General features: G+C 42.8%; 1 protein-coding gene across 13 annotated transcripts in view; it reads right to left on the minus strand.

The window, feature by feature from the left end:
- AKT3 (AKT serine/threonine kinase 3) overlaps positions 1–14,599 on the minus strand; it is a 303,148-nt gene that overhangs the window by 152,543 nt on the left and 136,006 nt on the right. For 4 of the 13 annotated variants that reach the window (XM_065589155.1, XM_065589156.1, XM_065589154.1 and 1 more), the window contains one exon: positions 5,054–7,256. The exons of the other annotated variants lie outside the window; for them this stretch is intronic. In XM_065589155.1, the coding sequence (XP_065445227.1) occupies positions 5,310–6,668 (1,359 nt within the window). In that variant the 5' untranslated portion in view covers positions 6,669–7,256 and the 3' untranslated portion in view covers positions 5,054–5,309. Of the gene's footprint in view, positions 1–5,053; positions 7,257–14,599 lie in introns of those variants that run through there. 13 annotated transcript variants of the gene reach the window in all.

The following is a 14,599-nucleotide window of genomic DNA, read 5'->3' on the forward strand; positions in this document are numbered from 1 at the left end:
CAGCTGTTCCGCGATTGGCTCAGGCGGGCGGACCCGTGACGGTGATACGCCGACGATCGATGCCCGGGGCTGTGGCGACGGTGCCATGGCAGGGTCCTTGCATGGTACGCCGAACGGGAACAGATGGTCAGATGGAACCCAACCAGACAGCCTGGTGGGCGTCAAGGGCAATCCATGTGGACTTCGCCCTGAACGGTCGCTGGGCGGCGAACGGCGTCGGGAACGTTCCCTCGACCGAGACCGCTACTGAGCCAGGAGTGACTGCGGAGATCCCAGCGGCGGCTTGCTTCTGGAGTACTCCTGGTACCGGCTTGGACGTAACATCCCGGGCTGCCTGCAGGGCCGCCGGTGCGGAGGGCATCCAGACATCCAGGAAGGCCTGCTCCGAATGGGCCGGGCTACTCCGCTCGACTTGAATTGGAAGCCTAGAGGCTGGTGGGGATCGAGGACTGCCCGACATGGGTCTAGCCTCTGTCCCGGCTTTACTCCGGTGCCACAGCGAAGGCAGCCTCTTCCTAGCCTCTTGGAGTGCCCAAATAGTTGATGGCACCGAAGGGTCACTGCACACCAACACCACAGTGCCCGGTGCCGACTCGGAGCGGCGCGCCAGAGCCGGGGTCAGCGCCAACTCCATCAGAATAGCCCGGAGCTTAATGTCCCTTTCTCTCTTGGTCCGAGGCTTAAATGACTTGCAAATCTTGCAGCGATTGCTGAGATGGGTTTCCCCCAAACAGCGTAGACAGTCCGTGTGCGGATCACTCACTGGCATAGATCACCTACAAGTGCTGCACGACTTAAAACCCGGGGCACGGGGCATGCCCTGGCCCGGGTGCTCTAGCTAAACTAAACTAACTGAACAACTAACTAACTATAGGTACTATACACTGAACGAACAAGCAGTTTTGGGGACGAGCTACAGCAAAGCTGGAGCAGAGCAGTTCCAAAGCACCTTCACTGGCAGCAAGAAGGAACTGAGGGTGGGGGGAACGCACAGCGCCCCTTATGGAGGCGCCACTCCAGAGGACGCTGGGGTGCCCCCCTACGGGTACTGCTAGGGGAAAAACTTCCAGCACCGGTGCACATGGCACGCATACCTATTGTGGAATACACATGAGCAATCACTCAAAGAAGAATGAGAAATTCCACAGAAAAATTACATAAAGATCACATTCTTAAGGACTCATAATTCAGGAAATATAAGTTAACTCTTTACCTTTGCACCTAAGCATTAAGGTTTTAATATGTAACCACACACTATTTTTCAATCAACAACAAAAACATTTCTACAACTGTAGAGACATCTTTTTAAAATGTTGTATACATATTCAAATGTTGTGGTCAATGTCCAGTTAAGTTTATTGACTGAGGTCAAAAATCTCAAGAACTGATAATCACGTACAATTTCCATTGACTCGAATGCTGGATGGTGTTGCGCACTGACTCAAGATTTAGCCTTTAAATCTTTTATAATAAATCTTTTTCCTGCACATTTTAAAATTATTTTCTTAGCACTCATTCATGTTCTATAAATTTAGAGAGATATTTTCTCCAATTGCAAACACATACTAATATAATAAATTACTATTCAGGCAGGGCTGGAGTTCACTCTATGTCTTATAAAGCACTGTCCATAATCTTTGGTGCTATACAAATGTTTATTATTAATAATAATAATAATAATAAATTTCATTTTTGACTTCTTACTAGGCTCTGCAATTAGCAAACAGTAGTTTGGAAGTAATTTTCATTACAGTTGGTCAATATTGGAACAATTTTTTATTAGAAGTGCGTTTGCCAAAAATTTTAATTTCAAAGAAAAATGTTGGAAAATCAAAATTCAGAAATTTTGACCAGCTCTGGTTCTAATACTCTCCAAACATATGTAGAACTCTTATTTAAAACTAATTTTTTTTAAAAAGGAAAACAGTTTTAGAAAAGCAGAATACCATCACACTTCAAAAATCAATGTTTTACCCATATTTCTCAAGCAGGTGAAAGCACTGAAGTTTACTGGCATCTGGCATACCCACACACCTCATAAGCTATTGTATGCACATTTACTTGGGTAAGCAACATTCCTACTATGATTCGAAAATGAATAACAGCTCATTTGTTGACCTCTCCTTTCACACAGCTAATGAAAAATGTGGTAAAGATGAATGCGTGAGTACTATAATATAGAGTATTACAATTCTTTTCTACTAGTTACTGAAAAACTGCATTACACTGACAAAGAAAAAATAGTTTGGAAAGTGAAGTACAAAGCACAGAGGAATAAGTGAAGCTGGCTACCAAGAGCTGGCTCAGGATACTCAAGCAATAGTTGGGTCACTACCAAGAGAAGAGAACAAGCCGCCATAATGTCTTCAAATTTGCTACTATACATAAACAAATGTAATTAAAAGGCTGAATCTCAATTCAAAACAGTTGGAAGTCTAAATTATCATGCAAAAAGATGAGTAAGCCAGTGAACAGACTCAACTTTGTGTTCTTGTATGCTAGCCATCTATAATTTAGAATTACAAATTTTAATCCTAAATCCTTCAGTGACGTTAGGATTCAAGATCAACCATGAGAGTTTTCTGACTTTTTAATACTAGGCAGGATACAACATCTCAGTGGAGACTAATGTTCAAAAGACTACAATACTAAATGAACAACAGAAATTGGCAATACAGTTTTAGAAAAAAAATGTATCTTTTCAGGCCATTTCTGATCCTTTGTCTAAGATGGGGAAAAAATAAAGAGTTTAAAAAATACAAAGGACCTTTCTGAATTATTTAACTTACCTCCTTAAAATGAAAAGATGATGTAAAATGCCAAAGGTTAACTTTATTCATTATGGCTACAAAATGTTTGACACCTTCCGAATTATTAGGTAAACTACCATTTTCAAATAAAATGATGCTGCTATCTAAATTAGACAGGTTAGTTAAACTCTCCTAAGCAACTCTGACTATAAGCTGTATTTCAAAATGTTCTGTTTACTTTACACCATTCTGAACCACAGATGACAAAGTTTGCTTGAAGCTGTAATTACTCTGTAAAACTGGGAAGCCAATTAGAGAGCCTGAAACCTGCCAGTTCAAAAAAAAAAAAAAAAAAAGGCAGATCATCTGTTCAGATTTTATTAAAAAGTTTAGTCTGAATTCTATAACTTTAACCATTTAATCACCAGTTTTCTTCTCAATTATATTCATTCACCATAAAAGCTAAAAAAGAACACTAAATGGTCATCATGATTATTTCATGTACGCAAGGTTCCAACAGCAACACAATTTGCTGATGTGGCTAGACAAGAGTACTGACCACGTATTAAGCAACACACACACACACACACACACACACACACACACACACACACACACACACACACACACACACAGAGAGAGAGAGAGAGAGAGAGAGAGAGACTCTTGCTAACTTGATCAGAAGCCTCCCAGCTGCAGATGCAAGAGATGACTTCTGCTATGGAGTGGAGAAACTTGAACACAAAAGCTAATTTCCCAAGATTACAGCACGATATGAAAGAAACTACATAAAGTTATGATTAATATTATTGTACAGAGAGTAGGCATTACAACTTACTGATCAGGAGAAGTAACCTCTGTCATTGCATAGCAGACACGAACAGGTTAATTATATTCCACACTACAGAATAAAAAGTGCCTTGATGTAGTTGGTCATGCTCCAAATTCTATTACTTCTGATCCCCCAGAAGGTACTGTGCTGGCACCCACTGATAATTTATCATAGCATGCTCTCATGCAATAAGGGAGGGTGCAAACACTGGCGCTTCACATGCTAGTGGTAGGTTTTTAAAAAAAAAAGAGAGCAGAAGATTATATTAAACACACAAATAAATCTGACAATTTTCTTGGTTAATTTAGTGCTCATGAAACTGAGGTATTCATAGCAATAACCTGAGCCAGATATAATACAGTCCCCAGAGCTCTTTTTATGCATCTCAACCCTGACATGCCATCCTCAAACCATTTCAGCCATAGGCCCCTCTTCAGCAGAAATTGAAAACTACAGTATGCCAAGCTGGTGAAGGTTATATGACATAGACAAATGTCCATTAGCTTTAAAGATGAGACCAAGCATTTTAATTGGTGACCCATGTCAAGATTGGAACCCAAGTCTCCGAAGCTAAATGATACCATACTAATTGCATATCTAGCATTCACATGCCAATATGAAAAAATCCCCAAAAGAGAATCAGACCTAGAATACTAACTGTGGACCACTGAGAGCAAATCCTTTCTAAAGCTTAGTGCCATAAGGTATAGCTGGAAGGAAATACAATTCTTCTCCTCCCCACCCACTCGAACTCCCAAAAAAGAAGTACTAGAGAGAGAGAGAGAGAGAGTGTGTGTGTGTGTGATGTGAATACCATGTTCATATATACAATGGAGAAATAGTTTATGCTAGTAGAAATACCCTTTCCCATTGTCCATCTCCACTTCCCCTACAATACTGGTAAATTAATTGGTACTTTAGCTTACCTAACATACAAGTGTTAGCTATACACATTAGATCTGAGTAGGAACTACCATAGTTTACTTGTGCACAGTGTACTTATAGTTATAATAGGGGCCATCACTCAAAGAAGAACCTTAGTGTACTCATAATCAGGTAAAAATGCATATAATCTGGAAGAGAAAACCCATAAAAGAAACGTACTGATAACTGCTGTTCTTTGAGAAATGTCTCTGTGCATCCCCGCGTGTGGAATATGGTACTCCCTGGTGTTGAGGCAAGGAACCTCTACCAAAACTGTGTCTTTGGGGTGCACAGTGCCCCCAAGTGATATTGATGGCTGAGGTCTGAGTATATATAAAGGGAGCGGAGTCCCTACCAATCCGAGTTCATTCTCCTAAATCGCTGAGTCCCAAAGTGTGACAAGAAGTCTGAAAAAGAGACGATGAGTGGAAAATGTGAATGCACAGAGGAGACTCCTGAAGAACAACAATTTCCAGTTATGACAGGTTTCAGAGTAGCAGCTGTGTTAGTCTGTATCCGCAAAAAGAACAGGGGTACTTGTGACACCTTAGAGACTAACCAATTTATTTGAGCATAAGCTTTCGTGGGCTACAGCCCACTTCATCGGATCACAGAATGGAACACACAGAAAGAAAATATTTATACATACAGAGAACATGAAAGGGTGGAAGTAGCCATAACAACTGGAAGAGGTCAATCAATTTAGATGAGCTATCATCAGCAGGAGAAAAAAAAAAACTTTTGAAGTTATAATCGAGATGACCCATAGAAGGTGTGAGGATACTTAACATGGGAAAATGGATTCAATTAGTGTAATGACCCAACCATTCCCAGTCTCTGTTTAAACCTAAGTTAATTGTATCTAATTTGCATATTAATTCAAGTGCAGCAGTCTCTCTTTGGAGTCTGTTTTTGAAGTTTTTTTGTTGCAAAATTGCTACCTTTAAGTCTGTCACTGAGTGGTTAGAGAGGCTGAAGTGTTCTCCCACTGGTTTTAGAATGTTATGATTCCTGATGTCAGATTTGTGTCCATTTATTCTTTTGCGTAGAGATTGTCCAGTTTGGCCAATGTATATGGCAGAGGGGCACTGCTGGCACATGATGGCATATATCACGTTGGTAGATGTGCAGGTGAACAAGCCCCTGATGGTGTGGCTGATGTGATTAGGTCCTATGATGGTGTCACTTGAATAGATATGTGAACAGAGTTGGCATCGGGCTTTGTTGCAAGGATAGGTTCCTGGGTTAGTGTTTATGTTGTATGGTGTGCGGTTGCTGGTGAGTATTTGCTTCAGGTTGGGAGGCTGTCTGTAAGCGAGGACTGGCCTGCCTCCCAAGATTTGAGAGAGTGAGGGATCATCTTTCAGGATAGGTTGTAGATCTTTGATGATGCGCTGGAGAGGTTTTAGTTGGGGGCTGAAGGTGAAGGCTAGTGGCGTTCTGTTATTTTTTTTGTTGGGCCTGTCCTTTAGTAGGTGACTTCTGGGTACTCTTCTCGCTCTGTCAATCCATTTTTTCACTTCAGCAGGTGGATATTGTAGTTTTAAGAATGCTTGATAGAGATCTTGTAGGTGTTTATCTCTGTCTGAGGGATTGGAGCAAAGGCAGTTGTATCTTAGAGCTTGGCTGTAGACAATGGATCGTGTGATGTGTCCTGGATGGAAGCTGGAGGCACATAGGTAAGTATAGCAGTCAGTAGGTTTCCGGTATAGGGTGGTGTTTATGTGACCATCGCTTATTAGCACAGTAGTGTCTAGGAAATGGACCGCTTGTGTGGATTGGTCTAGGCTGAGGTTGATGGTGGGATGGAAATTGTTAAAATCATAGTGGAATTCCTCGAGGGCTTCTTTTCCATGGATCCAGATGATGATGTCATCAATGTAGCGTAAGTGGAGTAGGGGCGTTAGGGGACGAGAGCTAAGGAAGCGTTGTTCTAATTCAGCCATAAAAATATTGGCATACTGTGGGGCCATGCGAGTACCCATAGGAGTGCCGCTGACTTGAAGGTATATATTGTCCCCAAATGTGAAACAGTTGTGGGTGATGACAAAGTCACAAAGTTCAGCCACCAGGTTTGCCGTGATATTATCAGGGATACTATTCTTGATGGCTTGTAGTCCATCTTTGTGTGGAATGTTGGTGTAGAGGGATTCTACATCCATAGTGGCCAGGATGGTGTTTTCTGGAAGATCACCAATGGATTGTAGTTCCCTCAGGAAGTCAGTGGTGTCTCGAAGATAGCTGGTAGTGTAGGGCCTGAGGAGAGAGTCTACATAGCCAGACAATCCTGCTGTTAGATTGCCAATGCTTGAGATGATGGGGCATCCAGGATTTCCAGGTTTATGGATCTTGGGTAGCAAATAGAATTACACCTGATCAGGGTTCTAGGCATGTGTCTGTACAGATCTGGTTCTGTGCTTTTTCAGGGAATTTCTTGAGCAGATGGTGTAGTTTCTTTTGGTAATCATCAGTGGGATCAGAGGATAATGGCCTGTAGAATGTGGAGTTAGAGAGCTGCCTAGCAGCCTCTTGTTCATATTCCAACATATTCATGATGACAACAGCACCTCCTTTGTCAGCCTTTTTGATTATGTCGTCACAGTTGTTCCTAAGGCTGTTGATGGCATTGTGTTCAGCAGTAAGTTCCTTCCTTTCTTCTTCCAGGACCTCTGTGCGTTCCCACTTGAGAGAAGGTAGCAAGCTGTACCACTTGTAGAGGACAGTGAGCACTCCCTGCTTGAACATGGCATCTGAACAAGAGGCAAAGTTTAGAGGCTTAAGGGTATGGATGGGTACAAGAGGCATAATATTTAACACGGGTATGAACTGGACTTTTATGTGCATTTCTGCATCTCTCTATTGTGGGTATCTAGCATAGATATGCCACAGCTGTGGCTCATATAGAATGGACTAATTCCATTTGGAAGGGACATTTGCTTTAGCATAACACAAGCAAATGCAGGAAGGGACTCTCAGTGACTAGAACATGGACAGTCAGGTCTAGTTGTTGGAGCAGGTATCAGGCCTCGTGGTTAGAGCAGTGACCAGGATGTGGGCAGTGGGGTCTACTGGTTAGAGCAGGCATCAGTAGCTAGGATCAGAACCAAAGTCAGAGGCTAGATTCCAGAGTCAAGCATCAGAGCTGGAATCAGGAGTCAGAAGCCAGGGTCAGAACCAGGTTACCCAGAGTTACACAATGCAGGGGCAGGGCTGGGAAGAAGCAGGCAAAGCTAAAACAGCTATGGTTGAATGCTTTGAGCAGCTGCTGAACTGCTGCTGCTGGTCTTAAGAGTCAGTCTGCTGACTCTTCCAACCAATCAGGAGGTATAACCAATTAGGTATTAGCTTTCCAAGGACTACATTTAAATCCCTCACTGGTGTAGGTTCTTTATCAGAAGGAAAGGCATGGATTTGTCCCTTGAGAAACCTAGTTGATGTGGTGTGGAAAAACCCTTGATGACAGGCTGAAATAGCAGTTTGGTGTATGTTCTAGTATACAATAGAGGCCAGCCTCCTTTAGATACGGTATATAGTTCAAGACAGGAGCTACAGAGTATTTCTACACGGCTATAAAAGACCGTCAGCATGGCTACAGCTGGCCTTTGTCAGCTGACTCGGGCTCGCAGGGCTATAAAATTGTTGTGTAGATGTTTTGGCTCAGGCTGGAGCCCAGGCTCTGTGACCCCGCAAGGGGAATGAGTCTCAGAGCCTGGGCTGCAGCCTGAGTGTTTCCACTTTTATTTTTAGTCTGCAGTCCAAGCCCCACAAACCCAAGTCAGCTGACCTGGGCCCTGAGACTAGGTGCCAGGGATTTTTTTTTATTGCAGCGTAGACATACTCACAGAGGGCAGACTCCAGCCATAAGCCTTTACCAACTGTTGAGCATAAAAATGACCGTAACACTATTGTGCTACAGGTTCTCTGGATAGGACAGGAACTCAATTACTCTTGCACCACAACTAAGGTCAGGACCCATTAGAAGCCAATCATCCAGACCTCCAGGTGCCTGGATGGAAAATTAAGATGAGAATTTTCTCTGCTGCGTGGGATCGGAAGTCTATAGATTGGAGTAGGTGGTACGAGGGCTCCCAAGGGAGCTGTAACAAATTGGTGTACCAGTGTTGTCTTGGCCACACCAATGCTAGCAACAGAACTTTTATCCTGTCTCTTTGGATCTTCTGTATACTCTAAGTATTAAGAGTATGGGCAGGAGTGCATATGGAAAGTCACTGGACCAGTGCAATAGGACGGTATTGGTGCGGCCTTGTCCCTGGCCACTCTGGATCACAGTAGGTTGCATTTAGTGTTCTTCCTAGTGACAAACAGACCTATTTCAGGAGTTCCTCATTTGCTGAACAAGTGCTGAGCCACCATCTCATTCAAAGACCATTTGTGTTGGCCCTGATTCAGCATCCTCAAACAGACTGCTTGGATACTCTGTACCCTTGGCACGTGTAGGGCTACAGGATGTATGTAATGGTGGATGCCCCAGTGCCAGAGTTTCATCACTTTCTGGCAAAATATGGGGGAATAAGCACCCCCTTGTTTGTTCAGATAATGCATGTCAGTAATGTTATTGGTTAGGATCTGAACTATTTTCCCTGAGACAAAGGGCAGGAATGATCTTAGTGTCAGTGTATTACCCAAAGTTCCTGGAAGTTAAAATGAAGTATGGATTCTTGCAAATTCAACAAACCCTGCATTTGTGACTCCTGCAAGTGAGCTCCCTAGCCAACCATGGGTGCATCTGCTGAGACCACCAGTGCCTGGAGCCAAGGATTGAACTGTACTCCCCTACTAGTGCATTCTTTCTGTACTTCAACCAGGAGAATTTCTGTAGCACCCCTGGTGGGATGGGTCAGATGCCTCTGTAGACTGTCCATGTTTGGGGTGTATACTTCTGCCAGCCAGTGTTGTAAAGGTCTTATGGGGAGTCTTGTATGGAGTGTCACAAACAAGTCCCATGAAAAACCCTGTCCTTTGGCATGGTTGATTGTGTCGGGTGTACTGAACTATAGCATGTGGGGAAATTGCTCCTCTGGCAGGAATGCTGAGCCTACAGTCAAGTCCAGTGTCTCACTTATTATCTTTTAACATGGGATTTGACATGATTTCTCCGAGTTGATTTCCAGCCCTAGCCTGTGAAACAGCTAGCACATTAGACCTACTGAATGAAGTGAACTGGCCTTAAGGAGCCAGTTGTCCAAAGTTGCACCCTTTGGGATTTTTTTAAATGAGCTGCTGCTGCTACATCCAGCATTTTGTGAATACCCTTGGTGCAATTAATTATTGTTATCATTCTGCATAAATCAGAAATTATGCTGATAAAGATATTATATCTTGTGAGAACTGTGGACTAAAATCACCAATCTGCAAATGGCAGTCCTTTCCTCATTGAAGGCACATGTAGCTTGATATCGACGAAGGGATTACAGTCTGTGCCTGCATAATCTGCTACTGTTTACGACTTAGCCTCTGTGCCTCAAAAGCCATATGGGAATTAATCTCAAATTGAATAACCCCATCATTGCCTGCTGCTCACTAGTACGATCTATCTATGCTGATGACTCCCAGGTGTCAATGTCAATATTGCACTGCTTCAACTCATGCTTCAGTGAGTCCTTGAATTGTTTCTTCTCACCACCTCATGTGCAGTTACCCACTTTCAGTTCACCATACAGCAACTGCTTTGGCATTCTGGTGTCATCCGTCCTCAACACATGACCAGCCCAGCATAATTGTGATGCAATGAGTATGGCTTCAATCCCGGTGGAGTGGCTGCATTCCAGAACAATCAAAAGGCCAAAGGGAAGAACTCTATATGCAGAACAACAGGTATTTCTCATTCCGGTCTGCATCCCTCTTTGTCCACAGTCTACTTGAGAGGTGGTCATGCTCTTTGATTTTTTACACAGCTGCTGTATGCATCAGTGAGTTAGCACTAAGATGTCAGATGAAGTAAAAAAAAAAAAAAGTCCTGAGTATTGATCAGGTACATCCTGTTGCCCCCTGCAAGAGACTGCTGGCAATAAGGACCCAGATCTCTCTCTAGCGGGATCAAGAAGCCCCCTATGGATAGGCGGGGAAATACTATCCTTTGGTTTCAACTTAAGGAGGTCAAATAAAGGATCCCAATTTTCAACTGGAGTCTCAGCAGCACCCAGTTAGAGTGGGAGAACCATCCTGTTCAACAGTTCCTGGAACTGTTCATGTGGTGAGGAAACCATTGAAGTCACAATGTTCTCATCTGGTGACATTCCATAGATTGGGATGTCATGCACTGGGATGTCGTCGGCACCATCATCTATGTCTGTGTAAACACACCCCAAGTATATCAGGGATTGAGAGTCTTCGGTTTTCTAGAGATTGTCAGTATGGTGGCAAAGCAGGTGGCAGAGCCAATAAGGGTGGGAGTATCGGCAGTGCCAGTGCTTTAGGTGGGAACATTGATTGAATAGGTGGCAGTGTAGGCAGAGCCAAGGCCAAAGGAGCAAGCATTCGTATTGGGGGGCCAGGTAGGATGCCAACAGGGCCAAGTATTGTGCCAGTGGGATTGGACATTATGGCAGTGGTGCCAGAAGATAAGACTGTGATGCTGAAAGCAAAGTCGATGGACCCAGGAGTGGCAAGTATGCTGGTGCCAACCATGATAGATCCAAGTATCTCAACCAAGCAGATCAACCATGGCCCTTAACGTGTCCTGTAGTGCAGGCCACAACATGCATCGTACAAAGTTGTGTGGAGTATCTATTTGGTTACACGGACAAAGAGATGTCAGTGGGATGAGATGGTAATGTTGGGATGGACCGAAAAGGTTCCCCCACCCTTTCTTCAAAAGGGTTGCAAATGGATCCTGAAAATCAAAGGCAACGTTTGGTGCCAAAAGCAGAGACTCCATGGTCCAATGTAGTGGATGATCCTTTTGTCTTGGCAATACCAAAAGACATAAATGGGATGCGCACTGGACAATGAGCTCTCTTGTGTTGCCCAGGTGCTTAGGAGGGTCAAGGTACCTTCCTGGGAAGTGATGTCTTTTCTTTTCTGATTGTCTCATTCAAGCTAATGAGTGATTCTTCTCTTCGATGCTCTGATGCTGGAGTGCCCAATGTCAATGAGGAGTGAGAAATACATGGTGCCATAACCCTTTTAGTATAGTGAACGTGGAGCACTGTGAGCCTTGAAAAGCTGTTGCCAATTATTTTTGGTACCACTAGATCACAATGGAAATAATCCAAAAATATCAGTCTAATGTCTCCCTTTCCCATCATTTTTCCCCTCAAAAATTTTGTTAAGAAAGGTAATTTTGAGTGGGCTTGTATTTTAGGGATGTATTGACAAAATGAATCCAAATTTGTACCACAAACATTATCCCAGTCCCTGAAGAAGTATGCCAGTTTTACAGCTGATCTAATTATTCAAGTGCATTTTAGAGAGATTTTAAAATTGGTCTTCAAACTTTGTTGCAACCTTACCTATGGAATTGCTAGCATATAACAGCATGTCTAATGGTCAGTTCCCTTAGATCTAAATTAATCCTGTTGCTTAAAAAAAAAAAAAAAATTCACCTCATTCCTTTATTGGGAATTCAAAAGATGACAAAAAGTTCACTGCTGGAACCTTTAGTTTCTCATCTTTTCAATATCTTAAAATCATATCAATGATGAAAAGTACCCTCTGACCTACTCTAAGTTTAAAATTTAAGAAAAGCAACACCACTTCTCTATTTAGAAGGTAGCAAGCACTTTCAGAATTAATTCCTAATCCTTCTGCATTATTTAGAGGGAAAACTGTCATTAAAAGGTATCTGAAACTCTCATTATTAGAACGTATCTTCACCTTAACCAAGCACAATCTTTCAAGGTATCAAAGGTAAATTCCACTTGCTCTCACTTTTGGCCAAAACTCAAAGGTTCCTGTGAAGGGATACATTTCTCCCCAATTACTCTTTAGATAAAACAGAGGATGAAGGCAGAGAGCTAGTTTTCAAGGATATCTAGTTATGAACATGCTGTGTGATTACTCGCATATTCATTGCATGTGGAAAAGGTAATTTTTATCAGTGGGTCCCTGAAAGAGCACAAAGCACTTATGGCAGCCAAGGGGTGCAGTAGTTTACACAAAGTGACATTACAATAAGCTTTCTTTTTTGTTTACACAACACTGGATCTGTTAATAATGATAAGCCACTGATATTCTGTGAATAAAGCATCTTCCCATTCTCTCTTTGCTAGCCAGGCACTTCTCTCTCCTCTTTCTTCCTGTCAGCATGGTGGTAAAGTAAAACTTTTTGATATCATGATGTGTGTACCCCATCATACAGGACAGCCAGAGTGCCTTGTTTCGTATGGAAAGCAGTAGTTTTCTAAAAACAGGAGTCTTCTCCAATATAAAATGAGAATTTAGGACCTTGCCTACACATTGAAGTTGCACTGGTTTAACAAAAATCATTATTAAACTGATTTTAGTTAAATCAATGCAAAACCCTGTATGAACATAGTTCCACTGTTTTAAAACAGTTTAGCTTGCGCCTGTAAATTTACCAATGCAAACTAAACCAACATATACCAGGCTTACGTAAAATTATGTATGTCCACAAAGAGTTTTCCAGCAGTTTAAATCAGTTCTTAAAAAAAAAAAAACACACCTTTAGTTAAACTGGTATAACTTTCTGTGTTGGCCTCTCTCTCAGAGCCTGGGGATTAACTGAAGGAAAAGGTCCTATAAATCCATGGGCTTCTAAACTGGCCTCTAAACCAAACACAGGCCTGTTTGGTTTAAGACACATTGGCCCTTACAACCAGAGTGCCTTTGTGGGGGTAGAAGTGGTGGTGGTGGTGGTGGTGGTGTTCACCCTCCTCATTAGTAAGGGAGGTCCTAATCAATAAATGGGACTGATCCATCTGGTGCAAGTGTTGCCCATAAAGAGTTTTATGGGGTGAAGGCTAGCGCTTTTCCAACTTTGCCCTGTGCTGCCGCCACTAAAAACTGTGGATGGGGTCTGATGAATCCCTACCACCTAACCCAAATCCTCCTCACCTTTCTTCCCTCTCACTATGAACTGCAGGGCTCAGCAGCAATATCCTCTCTCCTCGCCATTCTGGGAGCAACATTGCCTTATGTTGCCATGACTGCACATGTGTTCCTGGATCCCTTCTGCTCAGGCCACCCTCTCCTTCCCTGGCAAGAAGCAGTCACTGCTCAGCTAAACACCTGGGTTCCTTGCTCGGGGGCGAGTGGCTGCTTTTTCTCCTCACATACTACAAGCGTGCTTCCCCTCCATAAACTTATCAAGCTCAGTCGTGAAGCCAGTTAGTTTTTTTGCGCCCACTGCTCCTCTTGGAAGGCCGTTCCTCTAGAATTTCTAACCGTCAGTCTAATTTCAAGCCTAAACATGTTGATAGCCAGTTTATATCCAATGTGGACACATGAACAAATGGGGCTTAACTTAAATAACTCCTCTCCCTTTCTGGCATTTATCCCTCTGACGTATTTATATAGAGCAATCATATCTTCCCTCAGCTTTCTTTTGGTTAGGCTAAACAAGCCAAGCTTGATAAGAGTACTGAGCCAAACAGAGGACTGACAGATTACAGAGCCTAGAAGATGCTGTGAGACCCTGCTGCAAGAGGATGAAACAGCATAAGGCATGGGCTTTTTGTCCCAGACACCAAAAATAAAAATAATGCACCAGGAAGGTGGTTTAACTAGGCCATAACATTATTAATTTAACACATTCCAAAAACTATCCAGCAATAACTCATCCAGTGCAATGTGGTCATCCTTACATAATCCATATCAACCAAGAGAAGACTGCCCTTAGCCCGAACCCCATCCTAATCTTTAACCAGGTTGCAACACCAATGCTGTGATGCTACTGGCTTCCCTTCATACAAGGATTAAGGGTATGGAGAAAAGGAGATGGTCCATCTCTATGCCAGATAATACGAGCCTCCACCCCATCACCCACATTGTTGAAGGGATGCCTTCAGATAATCCCACTTCTAATTAATCAGGAAACTGGATCTGTTGTAATAACTGAGGCCTAGCAGGTCCAATTGTGAGCTCAACTGTGGAAAAGCAGGTGAGAGTTTAT

Source organism: Chrysemys picta, chromosome 3 (assembly GCF_011386835.1).
Source record: "Chrysemys picta bellii isolate R12L10 chromosome 3, ASM1138683v2, whole genome shotgun sequence".
NCBI classification, from domain to species: domain Eukaryota; kingdom Metazoa; phylum Chordata; order Testudines; family Emydidae; genus Chrysemys; species Chrysemys picta.